General features: G+C 39.3%; 1 protein-coding gene across 5 annotated transcripts; it reads right to left on the minus strand.

Moving 5' to 3' along the window:
* Window positions 1-6,154: 6,154 nt before the first annotated feature.
* Window positions 6,155-23,209, minus strand: RCAN3 (RCAN family member 3). Of its 5 annotated transcripts, XM_072136676.1 has the most exons (6): window positions 22,961-22,978; window positions 22,656-22,754; window positions 16,687-16,932; window positions 11,483-11,656; window positions 9,052-9,223; window positions 6,155-7,769 (listed from the first exon to the last, which is right to left on the minus strand). In XM_072136676.1, the coding sequence occupies exons 3-6, from the start codon at window positions 16,885-16,887 to the stop codon at window positions 7,606-7,608; spliced, it is 711 nt and encodes a 236-aa protein (XP_071992777.1). In that variant the 5' UTR covers window positions 16,888-16,932; window positions 22,656-22,754; window positions 22,961-22,978; the 3' UTR covers window positions 6,155-7,605. The 5 variants fall into 5 exon arrangements, with proteins under 5 accessions (XP_071992777.1, XP_071992778.1, XP_071992776.1 ...); XM_072136677.1 differs by lacking the exons at window positions 22,656-22,754; window positions 22,961-22,978 and adding an exon at window positions 23,126-23,209; XM_072136675.1 differs by lacking the exon at window positions 22,656-22,754 and having other exon boundaries at window positions 22,961-23,085.
* Window positions 23,210-23,432: the final 223 nt, after the last annotated feature.

Consider the following 23,432-nt stretch of genomic DNA (forward strand, 5'->3'; position numbering starts at 1 on the left):
ACAGCCATCTGGCACTAGGAGACCAGAGAGTCTCCTAAAAAGCTCCAGAGAGTTCCTGGACAAAGTCTGCAGGACATACCTGTATCTCTTTGCATAGATGGGTCGGGGCATCTGAACATACTGTATATATTTCAATGAGTGGTCTGGCAGTGCTAAATCATCTTCCTCTGAAACAAATATGACTGAAAATTTCAACCAAACTGACACACTTGGAGAATTTACTTTCTGATCTTTTCAGTCATCATCCTTTTATTTAAATAGTGCCAACACATTCCTTAGAGGTGGACATAGAATTTACTTACATCAGACCCTGCCACAGAAGAGCTTACAATCTAATTTCAATAGAGAAAGCACAAATAAAGCAAAAAAAAAAACACTGACATAGTAAGTTACAACATATAACTGTGTGTATGAATGTATTCATTACTGTGGCACTGACTTCTCGTGGGTTCATCTTCCAGGCCTTCCCAACAATCTTTCAACTGTATTAGAAATTTTCAAGCTAAATGTCTATCACACACATAATTTTGTGTGCTCAATCAGCGAGTTCTCATTCTAATGTCAAAGACTGAAATCAGTACTTTAAAGCATCATACTAGGTATTCACTATGAGCAAAGTCTTAAGGCACTTTCCCAAGAGCAAGTGCAATCCCCGAAAAATGATTTCGAGGACGAATTTCGTATCACTGGACTGAACTGAGCAGGTCTGTTCAGTCCACTGTTACGAGTTTCAGTCTGGGAAATCGCTCCAGACCATTTTTCGCAGAACTCACGGCCAACCCTGTCACACTGTATAAATTCCAGGTTCTAGAATGAAGATTTATTGAACATTTAACTATATCATTCTATGCAGTTTAACCTAAATTGCTTTTTTTTTTTTAAACCTATACACGATAATCAAGTCATTGGATTGCATCTATCATGTGGTAAAAAATTTTCAAATAGATTTCTATAAATATCGTTCTAGTTTTCTCTTCTGTAGGGGAAACTTCCTAAACACACTAGAGGCTGGTTATTCCCACATAAACAAATTGATCAGAGATGGTTTAATGTGCATCATTTATCATTCTTATCCAAAATGGTTAGATTCATGTATGCCGACTTCTCATCAGACAGAATATAAAAAAAGCTTAAAAGGTCACCGAGTTTCACAGTTAAAGGGGTATTCTCGTCTGGGCATTCAGTTTCATTAATCTGCCATATATAAACATTTCTTCAATTAGATGTTATTAAAAAAAATGTTCCTGTGTGAAGATAATTTCTCATAAATGTAGTCATATGGTCCCTTAGAAACGAGATAGCTTCCTCGGATATGACCACCTCTGCTGGAGGGAAAGCACAAAGAAACGAAAGGTTATTGTATATAAAATGTTCGGGAGTTACTGCAGGTCCCACAGCCGTCCTGATGGTAATGAACTCTGAAGCCAGGAAGTCAGGCAGGGCTCTATAGCGCATGTCTGGCCACCGCTGCCAGAGTGTGACGTGGTTGTATCCGAGGAAGCTATCTCATTTCTAAAGGACAGAATGACTACATTTACGAGAAATTATCTTCACACAGGAACATTTTTTTTAATAACATCTAATTGAAGAAATGTTTACATATGGCCAATGAATTTAATTAAATGTAAATGCCCAGATGGGAATACCCCTTTAAACCCAATGACATGTTCCCACATTAGTGTTATCTATGTTTCCTGTTCAATTTTTATTATAAAAAGGTTGCAGGTTGTTAGTAGCAAAATTGATTTACATTGAAGGATTAGAGCTGTGATTGTGTTTGCTGTGCGAGTGATCTAAAACTGACATTCTGTGAGATCTCAGTATTCTTTGTGTTTCTGGTTGCATACTTAATAAATAGTAACCAATTATAGCACAGCTTTCTTTCTTTTTTTAGAATACTGCGAATAACCGCCCCTCTCCCCTCCCATTCATGCAAACTTTTTTTGGTAAAGTGTTATGTGGAATGGATGAATATGCCCATTAACGTAAAATTTTCCTGTACAGGCGGTCCCCTACTTAAGAACACCCGACTTACAGACAACCCTTAGTTACAAACAGACCTCTGGATGTTGGTAATTTACTGTACTTTAGCCTTAGTCTTCTATAAACAGCACTAACAGTTATCACAGGTCTCTGTAATGAAGCTTTATTGTTAATTCTGGTTCTTATGACAATCCAACATTTTTAAAATCCAATTGTCACAGAGACCAAATAAAATGTGGCTGGGCTTACAATGATAAAGTATACATATATTACATACAAAGTATACAGTACACAGTAAAGTATTCCGACTTACATACAAATTCAACTTAAGAACAAACCTACGGAACCTATCTTGACATACAACCTGGGGACTGCCTGGTACTACTAAATTTTTGTAATGTTTACCCTGCATGGTGAACATCATATCTGGTAAAAATATCACAATGCTGAACTGCCATTATTCATGAAAATCAAATAAATAGTGATCAAACATTCATCTAATTGACATCAATACAAATACATATCTACTAATAAGAAAGAGCCCTTACACAGCCCTTAAATGTGTTGGATATGGCAATACATAGACAATTTTACTCTAAGCCTTACTTTTTCTTCAAAGCAATAAAACATAAAAACTTTATAAATGTAATATCCCTATTGAGTTTTTTTCCAGCTTCCTAGTACATTACTTGGGATATTAAAAGGTGCTACTAGGAAGCACAAGCTGTCTGACAAAAAAACAAGCCCTCATGTTCTGCATTATCTCCAGCTAAAGCCTCATCTAAGGTCATCAACACATATATAATAGCTATTATAATACTTAATGACACTATTTCTGACATTTGATATCACAGTAATAATAAAGTGAGAACAAACACGTGATTTTTGCTGACCACAGTCAATTTGATATGAAAATTACTTGAATGTTAGAAAATAACAAACTCATTTGAACAATCGGAAGGGTCTGGCAACAAAGGTCCAGCTTGAAGGAAATGACCCATTGTTTAATCCAAAATGATATATTAAATACATTTTCTATACATTTTGTACTATTATCAAAATTTCTGGCATTATGACATTTTCAAAGTGGCCTTGCCATAGGCAGAGTATTCCTGTTCTGAAGAGTCATTTCCTTATCATATGCACGATCACAAGGAAAAGTAACACCTCAATACAGGTTTTGAACCCAAAATCAGCCATTGACCTTGGTGAAGGACACAGTTCACCTCCTCCTGCGCAGTGTCCTCTGTGCATGTGAGAGCACGCCCACAATACTCCACCATAGAAGCTAAAAGATAGTTTTTTTTGCACACACGTTTTCTCTCCATTAAGTTTAGCAAAAGAAACTTCTGACATGCCGTTTACAGTTCATAACTGGCAAATATCTTGGCGCTCCTCTGAATAGAATACAGAAGATACATTTAGAAAACAAAAACAGATTTAAAAATATGTTTTACTATGTTTTTAATTAGAATACAAATACAAGTATTACATTCCCTTATTACGTGTATCATTATTAAATATGTTTGTGTAAAATATGAACAACAATAGACTTCACATTCCTAGGTTAACCCTAAGCCATCATGAGCAGGTTATAAAGGTTATCACAAAGAATCAGTATGACAATGGCCCGTTGCTATAGTTTATGAGGATCTGTGAAAAAAAGATGAAAGACTGATGCTAAATTGGAGATGGTGAAAGGTTCTCATTGTGCCTCAATCTCAACCTATACTGTATTTTCCACACAAATACATATTTTCAATCTGTATGGAGCAAAACCAAACACAGGCACATAAAGCAAGTATTCTAAAATACTCCTCAAAAAAATATTATTATTTGACCCTATATTCTGTTCCCAATAAAATCCCAGTCACTTTAAACTGTTTTAACTACTATCCCCACAGGGGACCTAGGTTTATAATGGTATATTAGTTTGTAAAATATTATGAAACTCCATAAAAAGCAAAAAAAAGCACACCTAGAAAATTTCTATAGAAACTATACTGTAAAATATTCATTGCTATATACACTAGTTAAAAGGAATGCAATAGAAAAAAAATAATACAGAAAAATCTATTAAAACTGTATATTTGAAACAGTAAAATCTAACAGAAAACACGGCAAATTGATTTTATAGCACCCAGTACTAGAGAGTATTTGTAATCTCGAATTTATACTTACATATCCTAGAGACAAAAGGGACAGAACAGTACAGATGGTGGAGTTAAAGAGAATTCAGCTAATAAGAATGAGGGGGAAATCTTCCTCCATGTTACTGTTAAACAATTCTAGAAGATTAGCAGACATTAAAATGCTATTTGTTACCAGGTGATTACACAGAGTAAGGCCTAAGCTAACCATAGATGTTAGGATGTCACCTATATGCAGTGATGCTCCACTGAGAAGCCATGCTTGATTTGATTTCTATGGCTGAAGAAGAGACCTGCATAACCCTATGTTGGAACGTCACCTTGGGTGTGCAAGAGCAAGAACTGTTTATGATGGACAACACACAGTTCAATGCTTGCCCCCAAAAAATCCCATATCAACCCAACAGACACAAACTATGGTCTGTGAGCAGGTACTCAGAATTTTGTGGCCATGGCTACTTCTTCCTGCAACAGGTGGAACACACTAAACATTCAAATCCAAGGAGTCTATTAAAGATATGATTTTTTTCTAGTTATGCTCCGAGCTCTCTGGTAGCACTAACATGCAAGAGGCTTCTGACTAGGGAACCATATCTTAAAGGAAATCAGTCAACAGTTTATATCATGCAAGCCTGTATACTGTACAGTGTTATGTAATAATAAAATTGTGTTAGTAGCAGCAGGACTGTGAAAAATGTATTTATATTCCAGGTGGTTTCTCCAAGTGCACTGAGAGTCTGTCCTTACACTGATGTGCTCTATTTTTATTCAGTTGTTCCACAGACTCTCCTCTCTCACCGTGTCACTCAGATCAGGGAACGCGTAACTTTCCAAAAATATTTTTTCCCAGAAATTATTAGCTCTTGTGATGTAGGACAACTACGCCCATGTCTAGCAGTTTATTTGCTATTCTGCCCAGTTTATTCTAGTTTATCATGTCTCTTCACTTCTCAGTCTGTACTGATTGGTCACATATATACAGTTTGCTTACACAAGAAATTTTATGGGTTCCAAATGTTAGGGGGGAGGGACTGCTGCTTCTATCACTCAAAGGCTACACGGTATGTGCATGGTACGCCTGATTCATCAAAACTGGTGCACGGTCATTATGAAGCTGGCGCCCCCTGCCATCAGGAAGTGTGCACTATTCACTTTGTTCATGCTGCAAAATTGTGGAGCAGATGGAAAAGTGGCACACATCAGTAATAAATAAGACCCAAACTCCAACTAAGAACTAACACCCCCCTTTAGGTGCAGCCGCGGCATGTTTTAATAAATGTGGGCCGATGTGATTCTACTCTGTGTAGCTAGGATGAAAACCCTGTGTCTGCATTTTAGAGAGTATAGACGTCTCCTTTACACACTAGAAAGTTAAAGGGTTTCCCTGTTTGTTATCAGGCACTCCATCCCAGTCTGTGATTCTGGAGAACTTTCTGTTTCTCTCTGTACCTCAAGCTGTGCCATAAACTCTTCATTAATCTAAAGCCCCCTCCCCCAAACGCTGCTCCCCAGATACTGAGATACCGGCAGAGATTACATTCCATGTAACTGTTTCACTGCTAGTTTCTACTGCTTATTCCTTGGTACATGCACCTCAATGTGATCAAAGCTGCCAGACTAGTCACTATATAAATCCTGTAAATGCAGGGGATTTACTTATTGAAATCTCAGATTTGCTGCTTAATTACACAAAAGGAGAAATAAAGTATCATGGAAACTATGGGCCTTAACTCTGCCTACTTCACTGCTGCTGAGAAAGATTTTTGACAAGTAGTTTTGGAACAGAAAAAATACCAAAAGATGAGGATCACAAAATGGGCTTCACTCTGTTTGTTTGAAATGGGGAATCAAATATCATATTTGGAAAAAATCGTTAGAAGTCAAGAGTTACACATGTAATGAAGAGAGCCAAGCGCACAATATTGTTGAGACAACTTGGAGAAGCTACAGACAAGGAATAAGAATGTATTTTTCAAAGTTCTGCTGCTACTAATAACAGAAATAAAGACATGTACCAAAAATTAAGCTTTTAGTTGCTGGGTTTAGTTTGCCTTTTACATTGAAAGGGGAAAACCTTACTATTACATTGGTAACAAAAAAAAATAAATGTATCTATATATATATTTTTTTCCCCATTTAATCTCAGTTTCTGTGCCCCCAAATCCTTTACGCAACTCAACTACAAAGCAATGTAGCGAATAATGACTATTACTACAGTAAGTGCACACGTGTACTTACGGTCCACGTAATACAAGACACTGTTTAACATTCACCATATATGGCTTATATAAACACACCAGACAGTACACCATCGGCATCAGGTTATAATAATGTTATTACATGTCATTTTAAGGTGCCTTTTAAAGGTTGCATCCCACATAGCAGGCTATAAAATACATTCACCATCAAAAGCAAAAATTTGCCAATTGAAATTTCCCATTGGCCTTTGTAGGAACTACCACATATCCTAAACAAGTGAGGCCTTGAGTGCACAACTGGTGATGCTCACTACTGGGCGGAGAAGGGGGAGATGGGTACGCACCCCTCTACATCTAAATCCATCCTGGTCTGTAACTATGCAGTGAGACATTGTGTGCTTACCAAACCCTGACCAGATGTCATATATCGCTATGGGGGCCATGAACTGACCCCAAAAAGGTTGTGCATGTAGGGCCTAATTCTCTTGAAAAGTGTAAAGCTGCTAGCAATGCACATAGAGTCAGGCAGCAGGTACAGCTTACTAACCTTTTATAAGTTACACTTTCAGCCTTGATAGGATAACTTTGTTTAAAAAAATAAATAAAATGCTGTAAATATGCTATATTCATAGAATTATGCAACAAATACATAAAGTTTACATGTTACATGGCACTGCAGTTATTTAGAGGAAAGTAAACTCCTGTGTAGGGGTGCCAGTGACCCTTACATAGGGGTTTTCTTTGTTCTGATCATTTGGATGATGCAAGTGGATTAATAATGAGGAAAAGAAACCAATACTCCTCTGTGCAGCGCTTTCTGCAGTAAATCATATAACAAAAAATATGAATGCCAAAAGCTGCATAAACAACCATAGACTAATAGACGCTGTAAGGAACTTGTGGACTAAGGACAATGCCCCATACTAAGTAGCTAATACCCTGTAGGTTATGGAAACAGTCTATTTCACCCCAAATGTTTGGGCTCAACTCTTCAAGTGGCTCCTTGCTAAGAGGGACTGCCCCTTTAAAACAGTACAAGATACAGAAATACATTTCACTGCAGTCATTGCAGTACAATGGCTAAAACACTGATAACATGTAACAGATACGGAACAGTAAATAAAAAGTACATAAAATAAATACAGCATTTGTACTACTTCTGATAATGTGATTTCTAGATTGTCTTTAGCTATATACAGAAAGTGAACATTAAGAACTACATTTCCCTTTTCCAATTCTGTGGTTTTCTTTGTTTTAGGATCAAAGGCGTCAAACTAGTTTAAGGAAGTGGTGGGATGTGCAGGGCGCTTAGTCTGAACTATTTTTTGTTTTGGCCCCCTCATTTCATCCTCCTCCTCTTCCTCATTTTCACTCTCACACACATGAACCACCACGCTTGGAGTAGACTCTGTGCCTGCATGCAGTTCATACTTCTCCCCTAAAATAAAAGCATAAAGCAAGTTAAACCGGTGATCAAAGTCTAACATTATCAATACAGTTTTGAGACGGAGCAAAAACTACCATAGCAATACCTGAAAGGAGAAATGGGATGCAAATTCCAACATTAATCATAATTTGCTTCTTTCTAATAGAACTAGGTACAACATTATGTATATTATATTAGTATATTATTATATATACCCCCTCCCTAAAAGGCTGTTTTTTATTCATTGATTATACTCTATGAAAGCTGCCTCCTATCTGCAGACCACCACTTTCCTGTGTAAAGAGATCTGTTTAAAGAGGTTTCCCTGTATATACATTGTGCTGTGTGTGCAGGATCTGACGGAGAACTGACGGAGAGCCTGAGCTCTAGCTTTATTTGTGCATTCAAACTTTCATACATACACATTTCTACTATATCCAAACACAAACAGCTTTGCTACATACCATTCCTGGTATGTAATTGGATGATCTGAAGAATGTGAGCAGTCACATGCTTATGACATTAATAAAGGTCCTAGAATTTTTTACATGCTGCCAGGACTGATATTCTCCTACACCCAGCAGCTATGGAGCGTGCACATCTGCTAGTAAACCCTCCCAACAATATCCACTCACCCTCCTCTCCTTGGTCTAGCTACGGATTACCATGGCAACCAACTAAACAAAGGCACCCAGAGGGAAAAGGTAACTGCTAGCCTTCTAGAGAATTGCTTATTTTACCTTAGTGCAGAGCTAGGAAAAAGTTTTTATACTTTACAGTTGTACTTTTAAGATTTAGTTAAAAGGGTTGTCTGGGATTAGAAAAAAAAATGTATATATGGCTGTGGGATGTAGTAAAACTGCAGAAGATGCCTGCATCACTGCCTTCCCCTGTTTACAAATAGAAGCCCAAAGTTACAGGCAGTGCCCCGGAGAACGGGATCCTGAGAAAGGAGAGTTTAAGATGTTTGTTGTTTACTACATCCTCCCCCACCCACCCATAGTATTTTATAAAACTGGACATGCCCTTTAATTGGGAAATCATACACTTTTAGAGTACATGTGGACAGAATGCTGGAGTGCTGGACAAATATTTGAGGCCAAGTTAGCGGTAGAAGCTAGACTAGTCAATCTAATGAGTGTTTTCACTTTGCTGTCCACCAATTACATTGGGTGGGGATGTTATGTTGACACGCGCTGCATTAACATAAAAATAAGTCAGATATTACTATGTGTTAATAATGTGAATGACTATTTTTGATTTTTTATAGATAATTGTATACCCCCAGACTCACCTGGGCCAAGTTTTGACACTGCACAGAGCAGATCATAGTTAATGACTGGTGTTGGGTCCTCACTTTGTTTCCATCCTACAGGAGGAGATGCTGGTGGTGAAATCAGAAACTGTTTCATTGGCTGAGGAGGTAACAAAAAGGATTTCTCGCCTTCCTCATTCGATACTTGAGCCTGGAGGAAGAACACAGGGTAGTCATTAGTTACAGTACATTGGAGAATTTTCTTAGAATATACAGATGTACCACTGGTTAACACACTTTCATCATGTTATCACAAAAGTGGGCTGTTCCCAGTATTCTCTGACACTACAGACTGTTCTTACATCATAACGTGTTAGGCCAGCCATTTTAAACACTGCTACACCAGTATGTTTAGTTAGTATTCCAGTTACCCTCAAGACTGAAAGTCTGTCTAGGCCATAAGTTCCTCTATGCTTGAAGGAATAAGTGAAAAAATGTCCCTAAGCAAAATTTTACTTGTTTTTTGTCTGCTTCAGGGAGTTGGGCAAACCATGTCTGGAAAGGAAGGGGGGGGGGGTGTCTTTTGCCGTATGTGGTGGTCAGAAGTCCAATCCTTCATGAATTTATGATGCATTTCCTTGGAGGTCAGAGCTAAACTATAAAGATATTCCCTTTGTAGTTGTCATCACCAGTGCAAAAAGTTGCAGTGTGGCCTTAGGTAAGATCATACTTAAGGTATTTCATAGTCTGAAGACTTGGTCGTGTAAATGTGCTGGCACCCAGATGACAAATGAGCAAATACTTGCTTATCAGGTATTGCATGCATTAACTGCCACGTCAATCAGTGTAAACAGAAATACGCGTCTGAGATTCAGACTACAGGGGACATATCAATACCTGAGTTTTTGTAGCAGTCCATGCAGCGATGGAACCATGCACCTTTATGACAAGACCTCATAACTTTTGTTTTTAATTCCACACCAAATTGTAGTCCAATCATCATGAAGCTGATGGACTGAGCCACCACACGTCTTCGTTTAAGTTTCTACCTTCCAGGACCTTGAGCTTCTATTCATGTATACAATTATAAGATCCTGGAAGGTAGATTGGTCATTGTCAATCAGGATCACAAGACCCGTGCATGAACATTTTATCTACAGGAATGGCTGCTGATTAGGTAAAAAAAAAAAAAAACTTCTGAAGCAGGGGTTTACTGCGCCCTCAGGTAGGGAGTCCACCCATCTATACTCTGTACACTAGAATGAATGATGTCATTTACAGGGGCCAGATATATACAAGCTCACAGTTCTATGGACCGCTTCAGTTGGCCTATTGGGTGGTTTAGCTACAGGCCTTTATTTATTGGTAAAACTATTTATCCTTTATGAGACTTTGAGATGTCAATATCATTAAGGAATTGATGTAATCAGTATTAACACACCCATAAACTGGCAGTCTTCAGTATGCGGATGTGAAGATTGCCAAGATCTTTGTAATCTGTCTAGAATATGGTCTCTCTGCACTCATTAACATTCATGAATATTTGATGGCTTCCCTAATCATAGTTCATTACTGTATGTTTAGCAGGCAAAAAGTTTAAAGCATACAACATATTTTATATATTGAAAATGATAAATTGTCTAGTGAATTCAGACTTTATTCTACCTTATGCTATGTTACAACCTTATAGAAAAATGCAAAATATTCTTTTGTAAAAAAATAATTATTATAGTCAAATTTGTTGAAATTTGTTGCATGGCATAGTATACTGTACCCTGGCAAAGATCTAGAGTTCTGTGCTTTCATTTCCTCTGGCTGCAAAAAACATGTTCACATTAGGATATGACCATTTCCATCTTTCACCACAGGCATAGTACTGTCTGGGTCCATCGAAACATGATGCTTGACATCAGGCCATTTTATGTAAACTCATTGGGGCACATTTAATTACCCGTCCGGAGGAGTTCACCCAAAGTGTATTGTCTGACCGAAATGCACTGTCCCGTGATTCACTAAGATCGTGCGCCCAATATCCTGCATGTGTCGCTTCCCCGCTCAGGTCCGACAGAGTTCACCTTCTTGGTGTATGTAAGTGCTTGATCTTGCGACACTTTGAGTGTTAAATCCCGCGCTCAGTCCGAATCCCTCAGATCACCCGACGGCGCAGCCGCGCCACAATCCGACCGCGTGTGACACAATCCCCAGTTAAATACCGGTCCCAGCAGTGCAACTCCCACAAACATCGGAAAATCCTACTAAAGTGCACCCGCGGACCCTTAATAAATAAGCCCCATTATTTTTAGTCTATTTTTAGACGGTTCATTTTTAGGACTGGAGAAATACAATGTGAACATACTGCTATAAAAGTATCAGCCTGAGAGCAAAGACACATATTTACAGGGAAATAAAACCATTGCTTATTTACTTTTCCCTTATACAATGTAAAAGACATTTATGGATTATAGTTTACCTGTGCAAAATACAATTTCAGCTTCTTTCCATTAAAGTCTGACTCATGCAGTTCAATTCTCGCTCTAGCTGCGGCTTCTGGGTTACTAAAATTAATTCTCACTCGTCTGAAGCTTTTAAACAACTGGAAGGAAACTTGGTCATCATATATTGTGAAGAGAGCTTTGAATCTTTCCTGCAAAAACGTATAGAAACCAGCAAAAGAAATAATAATAATCAGTATTTTCAATGAAAAAAATAATATATATCTCAGCGTTACAGAACTGCTGCTATGTGGAACATTGAGTTAGAACTCTGTTACATCATTGGCCACTTCATGTCATGTCACTAGGGTGACATCATCTCAGGTCCTGTTACATTTGCACTGTCTACCACATGTATGTATCCGATCACATGAAATCACAGTATGCCTCCATGGAGGATGGGGAGAATTAGAAGTCTATGGAGGCAGCTGTAATCATGCCATGATACTGCCATGTGATCAGATACATAGATTGGGTAGACATTGCAAACATAACTGAGCAAAGAAACTTAGATGACATCACCCTGGTCACATGACATGCTGAGAAGAGGCATGGGACATGGGGGGGGGGGGGAGAGTAGATTGGAGGGGCAGGCCGAGCAGGACACACCTTCTCTGATGCCAGGTAATCTAATATATAGATAATATATAGTGTCCACTGAAGGAATCTGTACCGTCGCATTTAGAATCATCAAATTTTGCAGAGTTGTTGCCTGTTACTCAGGGAACATCACATTTTCACCCCGCACTTTCCAAAATCCATTTATTACCCACCATATACAAGAGCCATTTTCTGCTACTGCTGCTCTGGCAGTTGGAAGCTGAGCCAAAGGTCATTAATATGAGCTCTGAACTTTGGCTACTACAGGCAATGAGTAGAAGACAGCTTATATGTGAGGTAATATGGATAGGGATATAGAGATAGCGGGATATTTATCAGAAATCTCTGAGGTAAAACTGTTCCAGTTGCCCATGGAAACAGCTATGCAAAAATGAAACTTGAGCTCTGATTGGTTGCCATAGGCAACTAGAGCCGTTCTGCTCTAGAGACACTTCTGATAAATCTCCCCATAGACAAAGTGATAGTCGGAGACAGAGACGGTCGCTGGAATGAGAGAGTGTCAGAGACGGTCGCTGGAATGAGAGAGTGTCAGAGACGGTCGCTGGAATGAGAGAGTGTCAGAGACGGTCGCTGGAATGAGAGAGTGTCAGAGACGGTCGCTCAAATTAGAGTGTCAGAGACGGTAGCTCAAATTAGAGTGTCAGAGACGGTAGCTCAAATTAGAGTGTCAGAGACGGTAGCTCAAATTAGAGTGTCAGAGACAGAGACAGTCGCTGGAATGAGAGTGTCAAAAAAAAAAATTATAAAAAAGGGACAGTCAGTGACAGTCTGACACAGTAAATAGATACATACAAAATATTTTTTTTAACCTATTCTATTTTGTTGTAACTAAGAGCAGTTATTTACTATCCAGGGCAACACCAGGAGCTACAGCTAGTCTAATATATAAAGCTGAGTGTATGTATGTATGTATGTCCGCTAAAGGAATCTGCACCGTCACGTTTACGGTCACCAAATTTTGCACAGCCGCTCTCTGTAACTCAGAGAATGTCATAGGCCTGGTTTTGAGCTGAAATTTTCAACCCGTGCTTTCCAAAATACACTTATTAACCACCATATACAGAAGCCATTGTCTGCTGCTGCTGTGGCGGCTGGAAGCTGAGCAGTGATTGGCTGCTGTTCTGCCACAGGTCATTAATATGAGCTCTAAGCTTTGATTGGTTACTATAGGCAATTAGTATAAGAGGCTTATGTGTGAGGTAGGATGAATAGAGACAGACAGACAGGCTGCGACAGGCACTGACAGACAGACAGGCTGCGACAGAGAGAGAGACATAAACAGAGAGAAGCAGAGACAGAGTGAAAGAGAGAGAGAGAGAGATAGATATAAAATAATTTTTGTTAACCCATTTTATTTTGTTATAGCTAACATGAGTTATTTTCTATTTCTACAGCATATATATATATATATATATCTAGCCAAATCTACCGTAAAGAAATAAGACTGCATGAAAGTAAGCCACTCATAAGCCTCAAGAACAAAATGGCTACATTGGATTTTGCAAAGACACATCTAATACAGCCAGCACAATTCTGGGAGAACATTCTTTAGACCAGATGAAACCAAGATCACCCCCAGAATGAATTAAATACTGCCTGTGAGGAAGGACATTTAAAACGAAATAATGGTTTGTAATTCATTAAAAAGAAAAAAGGTTTTGAGGCTGTCTTTAACCCCTTAGTGCTCTGCGCCGTAGCTGTACTGCGCCGAGTCCCGCGAATAGCGCTCAACGCAGTACAGCTACTGCGCAGAGACGATGCGGGTTCAGAGGATTGTTTGTTCATGTCCCATGGTGGATCAAGTAAAAAATTAAAAAAAAAATGTTTTTCAATAAAAAAATAACTTTATAAATCACTAAAAATGCCCATAAGCCCCAAAACATATAAAGAGACAAAGAACGCTCAAAAAAGTCTAAATTATAACACAAACCCCACATATATAGTATCCTCACGTCTGTAACAATCCGTAAAATAAAACTAAATAACTATTGAACCCGTACGATGAACGCCGTAAAAAAAATAAAAAAAAAAACACTTTAAAAAAAACGCCAAAAATTATGATTTTTACCTATTGAATCCCACTAAAAAATGCAATAAAAAGTGATCAACAAAACATATGTACTTTAGAATGATACTGTTGCAAAGTACAACATGTCCTGCAAAAAACAAGCCATCAACCAGCTCTGTAGCCAAAAACGTAACAATGTTATGCCACTTGGAAGACAGCGATGCACAAATTTTCCCCCACATTAGGGTTTTATTTGGCAAATTTAGTAAAACATAAGAAAAAATATTCATGTCTGGTATCCCCGTAATCGTATCGACCCATAGAATAAAGAAAACAGGATTATTAGGCTATACGGTGAACATGAAAAAAAAAAAAGGAAAAAATCCAGTACAGAATTGATGCTTTTCTACTCGTGACCTCAAAAAAAGTTCCTAAATTTTCAACAATAGGGGATAACAACCCCAAAATGGTAAAACTGGAAAAAGCATCTCTTCTTGCAAAAAAAAAAAAATGCTGTCACATGGCCCCAATAATGAAAAAGCAAAAATTTTATAGCCTTCAAAAGAAGCCAATGAGGAAACTAAAATCCTGGCAGCTGCAGGGCGCTCCTTCCCTTCTGCGCCTCGCTGTGCTCCCATAAAACAAGTAACGTCCACATGTGGGGGGGGGTCTCTATATAATGAACGTATAACCGCCACAATTTGACCATTCTAAATTTCACCTCCATTTTGATTCAATTACTATGAAGATCTCAAGGGGTTAACAATCTTCGTAAAAGCTGTTTCTGATAGCTTGAGGGGTGCAGATTTGAAAATGGATTGATTATATATGGAGGTTTTAATGCTAAATATGTAAAATTTTATTGAAAACAGTATTTATACCCAAAATAGTGAATTCTGAAAATACGGAAAATCGCTATTCGATTTGTAAGCCGCGTGACGTCAAAATAAATTATCCAGACATTTCAAAAATTATGAAAATATAAAGTAGACATATGGGAAATGTTATTCGGCAAGTTATTTAGGTGGTAAATATATCTGCCTGAAAACGCGATGATTTCGAATTTCGAAAATGGCAAATTTTTCTTTTTTTTCCCGTAAATAAATGCAAAACTTATCAGCCAAAATTTACCACTAAAATGAAGCACAACATGTGGGTAAAAAACAAACAAACAAACAAACAAACAAACAAACAATCTCAGAATCTTTTAGATAAGTAACAGTGTTCAAAAGTTATAACCATATAAAGCGACGCAAGTCAGAATCCAAAAAATGGGACTGAGCCTTAAGCTACAAAATGGCTGCGTCCTTAAGGGGTTAAAAATGGCCAATACAGGCTGGGTTCTGATAACTCTGGGGATCGGAAGGATCGTGTAAGGGGATAACAGTAACCTAGGTTTATTGTACTTTCCCCCTTTAATACATGATACCCTCTTGCCAGTATTTAACTAACTCTCTTAGCTTTCCTGCATTGATATGTTTCTAGCTAGCCAACTTAGAGAACGTCCACACACTCGTGATAACACATGCCAGCACTGGGCGGCCATACCAGTGCCGGCATGTGTTATCACGAGGCTTAAACACCGGAGATCACAACTTTTACAGATCTCGTGATTGTGGCTGTTCGTGCAGAGGCCTCAGCAGCAGTGCCTGTGTTATTTCCACAAGATTGGGAAACATCATGGTGTGCGCCATGTACAGGCAGTCCCCGGGTTACATACAAGATAAGGTCTGTAGGTTTGTTCTTAAGTTAAGTTTGTATGCAAGTCGGAACTGTATACTTTATAATTGTAAACCCAGCCAAATTTTTTTGGGTCTCTGTGACAATTGTATTTTAAAAATGTTGGATTGTCATAAGAACATAAGAACAAGGATTAACAATAAAGCTTCATTGTAGACACCAGTGATAACTGTTACAGCTGTTTATTATAGCCTATGGCTAAAGTACAGTAAATTACCAAAATCCAGAGCTCCGTTGGTAACTAGGGGTCGTCAGTAAGTCGGGTGTTCTTAAGTAGGGGACCGCCTGTACAGGCATGTTGCCCAACGTCATTGTGCAGGAAGGGGATACAGCAAATAATTGGAATATTCATGAATGGCCAAGTCAGTCACCTGATCTCAACTAAATTGATCAAATTTCACTTGCCAAAGACTAAACTTTATACAGAAAGGCGTACAAACAGCATCCAAAAAAAAACGCTTCAGGAAAGGCCTGGCAGACTTCAGGCAGTCATTGCCAACAAAGCGTTTTACAAGTATTGAAAAATTGACATTTTATTTACAATTATTTAATTTGTCCAATTACTTTTGAGCTCCTGAAATGAAGGTATTTTGTTTAGGAAATGCTTTAGTTACTCACATTTTTAGGCAGTTATTTTGTTCAACCCACAGAATTAAAGCTAAAAGTCTCAACTTCAACTTTTTGTTAAAAAATCATATTCAAAATGAGTAGAATGTTGTCTCTGTTCAAATATTTATGGACCTCTCTGTAATACAGTCAACATCCATTTAATTGGTGTTAAAATAGAAAGCATGCCTTCATAGCCATACATACCTTCTGATCCTCTAACTCAAAGACTGACTCATGTACACTACAAGCAAATAAAGATGTTGGAAGGTCACTAAAATCCATCAGTTCTTCAAGGTCATCATCATTTTCACCAAAAATCATCTCTTCTTCTTCCTCTTCTTCTTCTTGGTCACTACTGTATATATCTGCACTTTCATTCCAAGACTTCATGGTGTCTCTCAGCATGATGTAATATTCTAATCCCAGGGTTTAAGTTATGGTCAAGAAAACCTACGAAGAAGTTACAGTTAATAAGCTTCTTTTAATGGACGATGTATTGACTATAACATATTACATATTGGTAAACTAGATAATACATGATAAAAAATATATATATTCTGCATACCATAAGTACAGTCAGGATGCATCTTGATTTTTATGTATTACACATAGATCTTCATAGTAAAGAAAACATCAGACACAGGCAGAATAACACTGCCACTAAGCATTCAAATGTAATACACGGAGAGACTACCACAGGAGAACCATGCAGAAGTATTTAAGAAATTGCAGTTTTGGGTAGTGTGTCCCATTAAAGGTTACGAATACATTAAAGGGATATTACCATTTCAGCAAATAAATGTTATTGTTTGTATAATGAAAAGTTATAATATTTCCCAATATACCTTCTGTATCAATTCCTCACAGTTTTCTAGATCTCTGCTTGCTGTCATTCTATAGAAAGCTTCTATGTTTACTTTCAGTGGACAGAAATCTGACCACCATGTCACACAGGTGCACAGTTTATTAGTAACACAGAAAGTAATCAGAGCGTAAGTGTAATAACGAGACATGCACCTGTGTGACATCACATGACCATGATCAGATTTCTGTCCACTGAAGTAAACATGGAAGGTTCCTGTTGAATGGACAGCAAGCAGATATCTAGAAAACTGTGAACAATTGTTACAGAAAGTATACTGAAAAATTCAATAACTTTTCATTATGCAAATACAGTAATAAAATGTATTTGCTGAAATGGTAACATCCCACTAAAGATATTTTATTGTGGATTGATATGTACAAAACACTTTTGTGCCAGGTTTTTATTAAGATTTTCTATTATGTTTTGCTGTGTCTGGCTTAAATACCAAACCAACTGTATGTAGCTGTTTTTGTGCTATATTTTAACAGTTAGAAAAAGTCATTTTGTAAAATCAATGATCAACCAAAACACCAGTGTCCTGTTGTAAAATTGCTACACTGTAACAACACCCAACAATTTGGCACTCAGACTTTCGGATTCCCAGGTCTTCAGACATGGCAGGAGCCTCTGGTTATATTAGCAAGATATTCTCCCCAATCTATGCTAATAACAGCAGAAGGAGACAAAAGATGTAGATGTGTAGCATCACAACTCATTAGGCGAGGGTGGAGATTCGGAGCCTCTGTGTGTCTGGCCAGTTTCCAAGGTAACAGAAATGCAAAGCGTTATCCTTGCACTGGCAAAAAAACAAACAGGGTCACATCAACTAAGCAGAACACAGCATATATTATCTGGATACGATAACTTCTCATCTCCATCACATCCCGTAGAGAGGAATGTGAAGCTGCTGCTAATCCCAGTACAATATCAGCCGAAGGAACACATTGTGCCATTCCTCATCACATATGAAAATGTCCTTTTAATCTGCTGCTATTGATTTAGACACTCTTGTGGTAAATAATGTCAGCTGGTTTTCACTTAAACATCTGGAGGCCTCAATATCCAAACCAGCGCCATCTTGTGATCAATAGAAGAACTCCCTCACACCTTTCTTCTCGGATACTTTCCTTTCCAACCAGGCCTTAAAAAGGATTTAAAGGACACCACAATTTCACAAGTACAGCTTGTGACAGGTTCCCATTGTGCCCTATTAGCTGACACCCTTCTTTTAGCTAACATTTTTTCCCTTAAATCAACTTTATCTTATATTATCAGGCACCAGAGGGGGTGTGTCCTGCTTCACCAGCCCCTCCCAACTACACCTCTCCATGTTACTCTTCTCAGCATGTCATGTGACCAGGGTTATGTCATCTAAGGTCCTTTACCCAGTTACTTTTCAACATCTACATCATGTATGTATCTAATCACATGAAATCACATCATCCTCCATAGACTTCTACTCCTCCCCATGCCACCATGGAGGTATGCTGTATGTTATTAGATACATACATGAAGTACACTATTCAAATGTAACAGCACCTTAGATGACATCACCCTGGTCACATGACATGAATAATAACAATAATAATTCCTTTAGTAATATAGTGCACACAGATTACGCAGCGCTACACAGAGTTTACCAAATCGGTCCCTGTCCCCAATGGGGCTCACGATCTAATCAACCTACCAGTATGTTTTGGAGTGTGGGAGTAAACCGGAGGACCCGGAGAAAACCCACAGTGGCAATGGTTCTTTTATATATAATATGTATAGTGTCAGGCAAACAAGGCAACTATGGCAATTTTTTTTATAGTTTAGAAGGGGATTTTTTAATATTTTCCAATAAAAAAAAAATTATATTTATTAATATTGGTGTGTGTGTTTTACTCACTATTGTTTCACTTTTTAGTTTCCACCTGTAACTGGAACAGCTGTAAGGGCAGAGGAGGCAGCATGGTGGCTCAGTGGTTAGCAATACAGCCTTGCAGCGCTGGGGTTCTGGGTTCAAGTCCCATCTAAGTCAACATCTGCAAGTATGTTCTTCCTGTGGTTACGTGGGTTTCCTCTGGGTCCTCCGGTTTTCTCCCACATTACAAAACATATTCGTAGGTTGATTAGATTGTAAGCTCCATGGGGACAGGAACTGGTTGGCAAGCTTTGTGTAGCGCTGCATAATCTGTGAGCGCTAAATAAAAGGAAGGGGGGGGAATGTCTGATCAGAGCTGTACTGGCTGTAGACCTGGATGCTCTGATTAACCCCTGCAGCCTGCCATCTCCTGCATTCACTGCATGCCACTACCTTAGCGCTATGCAGTAAAGAAAAGAGAAGGCAGAAGCTTAGACCCGGTGTGTTAAATAGAGATGTCAGCTGAAAGTTACAGCCAACAACCTGTGTTTCCCGATGCCATTTCTGCTCTCGTGATGAGCTGAACTTGCATCGGCAATAATTTATAGTGCTTCATACAGTACATGCATGTCATGGAGCATTAAGATGTTATGTAAGGATCTAAATGCACCCATGCAAAGTGCACATACTGGTGATCTACGGGGAAATCTGATAGCAAGTGTTTTCATTTCGCAACCAATGTGGTACAAGTGTAATAATTTTTAGACTATTACATGGTCTCCAACCCCGCCCCCCCAAAAAAAACTAGTTTAAAGAGGACCAGTCACCAGATTTAACAATGCCTGCTGATAAAAGGATACAAGTAAAATTAGTTGCCAGTGGGTTTCTTAATTACTGACATTTTTCTGATATGCAAATAACTTTTGTGACTCATCTCTCTCTCAGGCTGGAAGTGAACCACGCCCCATTATTGTGATTGACAGCTCTGTCTCTCTTCAAATCATTGCCCCCCCTCCTTGTACTCCTTATTCAACTACAGACATATAAAGCTCTATGTACAGATGGGAAACATCGGGGCTCATTTACCAAGGGTCAGAACACCGCACTTTCGTCGGGTTTCCCGAATATTTCGATTGGATTTTGGTGCATCGGCGCCGGCTTGCACGCGTCAGAAATCAGGGGGAGGGGGGGGGGGGAGGGTTTGGGCACGTGGCCGTCGGACAACCCGACGGATTCGGACAAACTGCGGAATTTAAAAAACTAAATGCAGCGCAAGATCAGCACTCACATGCACCGGGAAGAAGCAGGTGAACTCCGGCGGACCTCGGCACAGCAGCAACACCTGCATGTGGTCAGGTACATGCATTAGGTACAGTTTGCTATTATTGACATGAACTGTGACCAGTAGGGAAGCATAAGGCATGGGGAGGAGTAGATGAGGAGGGGGGGGCAGATGACCAGCACAAGCCCCCCCATTGATGACAAGTAATATAAGATAAAAGGTGAAACAACTTTTAGCTAAAAGAAGGGGGTCAGTCAGTTAATATGGCTCTATAGGAACCTGTCACTAACTGTATATGTGCAAATGTGGTGACAGGTTCCCTTTAACTAGATCCCGACCACCCACTGACAAAAGATGTCGGGGGTCTCTATTATTGATCTTTTAATGATCTACTATTATATAAAAACTGCCATTCCCAGCAGTGAACCCCATAATAGAAAATAGTACTTAAATGTTCGAAACTCCCTTTTCTTGTAATTTTGCACCTCATAAAAATTGAAATAAAAAGTGATGAAAAGATCGTACTGTCCCACAAATGGTATCAATGTAAAAGTCATCAGGTCCTGCAATATGTGACTCCAAAAAGCATGAAAAAAGTTATTAGCACCAGAAAACACTACTTTTTTTTCCCATAAAAAATGTTTTCAAGTTTTAAAATCTAAAATGGATATGAATTTGGTATCCCTGTGATTGTACCAACCAAGGAATAAAGGCGTGTTGTCATTTGGAATAAACAGTGAAAGGTGTAAATTTGGAGCCCACAAGAAAATGGTGCAAATGTGTTTTTTCGCCAATTTCACCACATTTGAAATTTTTCCCCGATTCCCAGTACAGACAGTCCCCTACTTAAAAACACCCAACCCCTAGTTTCAAATAGATTTCTGGATGTTGGTAATTTACTGTCCATTATCCCCAGGCCAGAAAAAAACCCAGCTATAACAGTTATCAAAGCTTTATTGTTAATCCTTGTTCTAATGACAATCCAACATTTTCAAACTCCAATTGTCACAGAGACCACAAAGTTTTGGCGGGAGCTACAATTATAAAATATATAGTCCGAATTACATACAAATTCAACTTAAGAACAAACCTACAGAACCTATCTTGTACGTGACCTGGGGACTGCCTGTACACGGCATTGGATAATAAATAATGTCACTTGAAACACATAATCTGTGACACAGAAAACAAACCCTCTGTACATGCAAAAATAAAAAATGTCAGGATTTTTGAAAGCAAACAATGGAAACAAAAATGAAAAAGGGCCACGTAGTTAAAGGGAACCTACCACCACGATTCTACCTATAAAGGTAGAACGGGTGGTAGGTGAATGAATGGGACGTGAGGATAGCCCTTTTTGGGCTAATCCTCACATCCCGACTATCTTTTAGAAAACTTTAATCCGCGGATATGTACATTTTTTTAAGCAGCTACTGGGGCGTGGAGTACCCAGAAATGAGGCTACACGTCGCGGCTACTCCACGCCCCAGTAGCCCCTTTTCTCCGCCTACCATTTCATCTTCGGCGCGCAGCTCCTCGTACCTGCACGCCCTCGTCCAAGTCCCCGGCATCTGCAGCGTTCTGCGCATGCGCAGTAGCTCCGGCCCCGTAGCTGTGGCCGCGCAGCCGAAGGTCTGTGTTCTGTGCATGCGCAGAATGCCGGAGACTCGGACAGGGCCGCGCAGCTCCTCGTGAAGATGAAATGGTAGGCGGAGAAAAGAGTCTACTGGTGTGTGGAGTAGCCGCGACGTGTAGCCTCATGTCCGGCTACTCCACGCCCCAGTAGCCGCTTAAAAATTTTTTTTACATAACCGGGGATTAAAGTTTTCTAAAAGATAGCCGGGACGTGAGGATTAGCCCAAAAAAGGGCTATCCTCATGTCCCATTCATCCACCTACCACCCCTTCTACCTTTATAGGTAGAATCGTGGTGGTAGGTTCCGTTTAAGGGGTTAAATGGAATCTTGACACTACGTTTATAGGAGGTTTTCAACATAGTGTCACCGATCAGCATTTGAGTTGCATCTGGAAACCCATTTGTCAAAATTAAAAATGTTGCATAAGGAAGTGAGCTGCACCTGTCCTAACATAACGTATATGTGCAGTCACTGCCTAAACATTAAACACAGGGTTAAAATAAAGAAGAGTACAGTAAATCACAATGCAAATAATAATACAGACCCCCAGCAGCTAAACTGATGGGTCATCATCACCACATGTAGAAGTCTGCATGCTACTTCCTTTCCAGTCTGTTTCCATCCCACCATCTACATAACGAAACTAATGGAATAGAACATGGAGACAGACAAGCTATTAGAGCCGCGGGCTGATGATCCCATGTAACCCCCTCCCCATACTCTGTGCTGTGCATTTAACACTTGGTACAACATCAGGCCACAGTCACAATTCCGCTACGTGCGCCATCACAGAGAGGCAGCATCAATCACCACAATGACCTTGTTACCCGCCCCGTGCAGTACAGTTACCTGATAACCCCACACCTGCAGTCCCGCCCCTTGCACTTCATCCCACAGCTGCGTCCTCTGGTTGCACACTGACAGCTGTCAAGCGCCCGCACGACTGACAGCGGCCGCAACCAATAAGAACTCCGCTGAACTCTCTCCAGCCAATCAAAGGCGGCGTCAACTTACCAGACCAGCTCTGATTTCTCAGACCATTCAGTTTCATAAGAGTCGTGAAAGCTTGTCAGACAGATTCCTATTGGTGCTTTCTCATAGCCGAGGGGATTGGAAGGACTAGTGTCTGCTGCATTCAGATTGGCTGCTGATGACCGTGATATGTGATTGGTGGAGAAGACGTTGTTGTCATTGCTCCTCTATATAATGTGCCGGTCCGATTCTTGCAGGGAAAAGCTCCTAAGTAGGGAAAGTAGTGACATCTATGGTAGACGTGAGTTACGGGCTGTGTGGTCATTGATGACATGACTATTGATAATTA

This window comes from Engystomops pustulosus, chromosome 2 (genome assembly GCF_040894005.1).
Source record: "Engystomops pustulosus chromosome 2, aEngPut4.maternal, whole genome shotgun sequence".
NCBI lineage: Eukaryota > Metazoa > Chordata > Amphibia > Anura > Leptodactylidae > Engystomops > Engystomops pustulosus.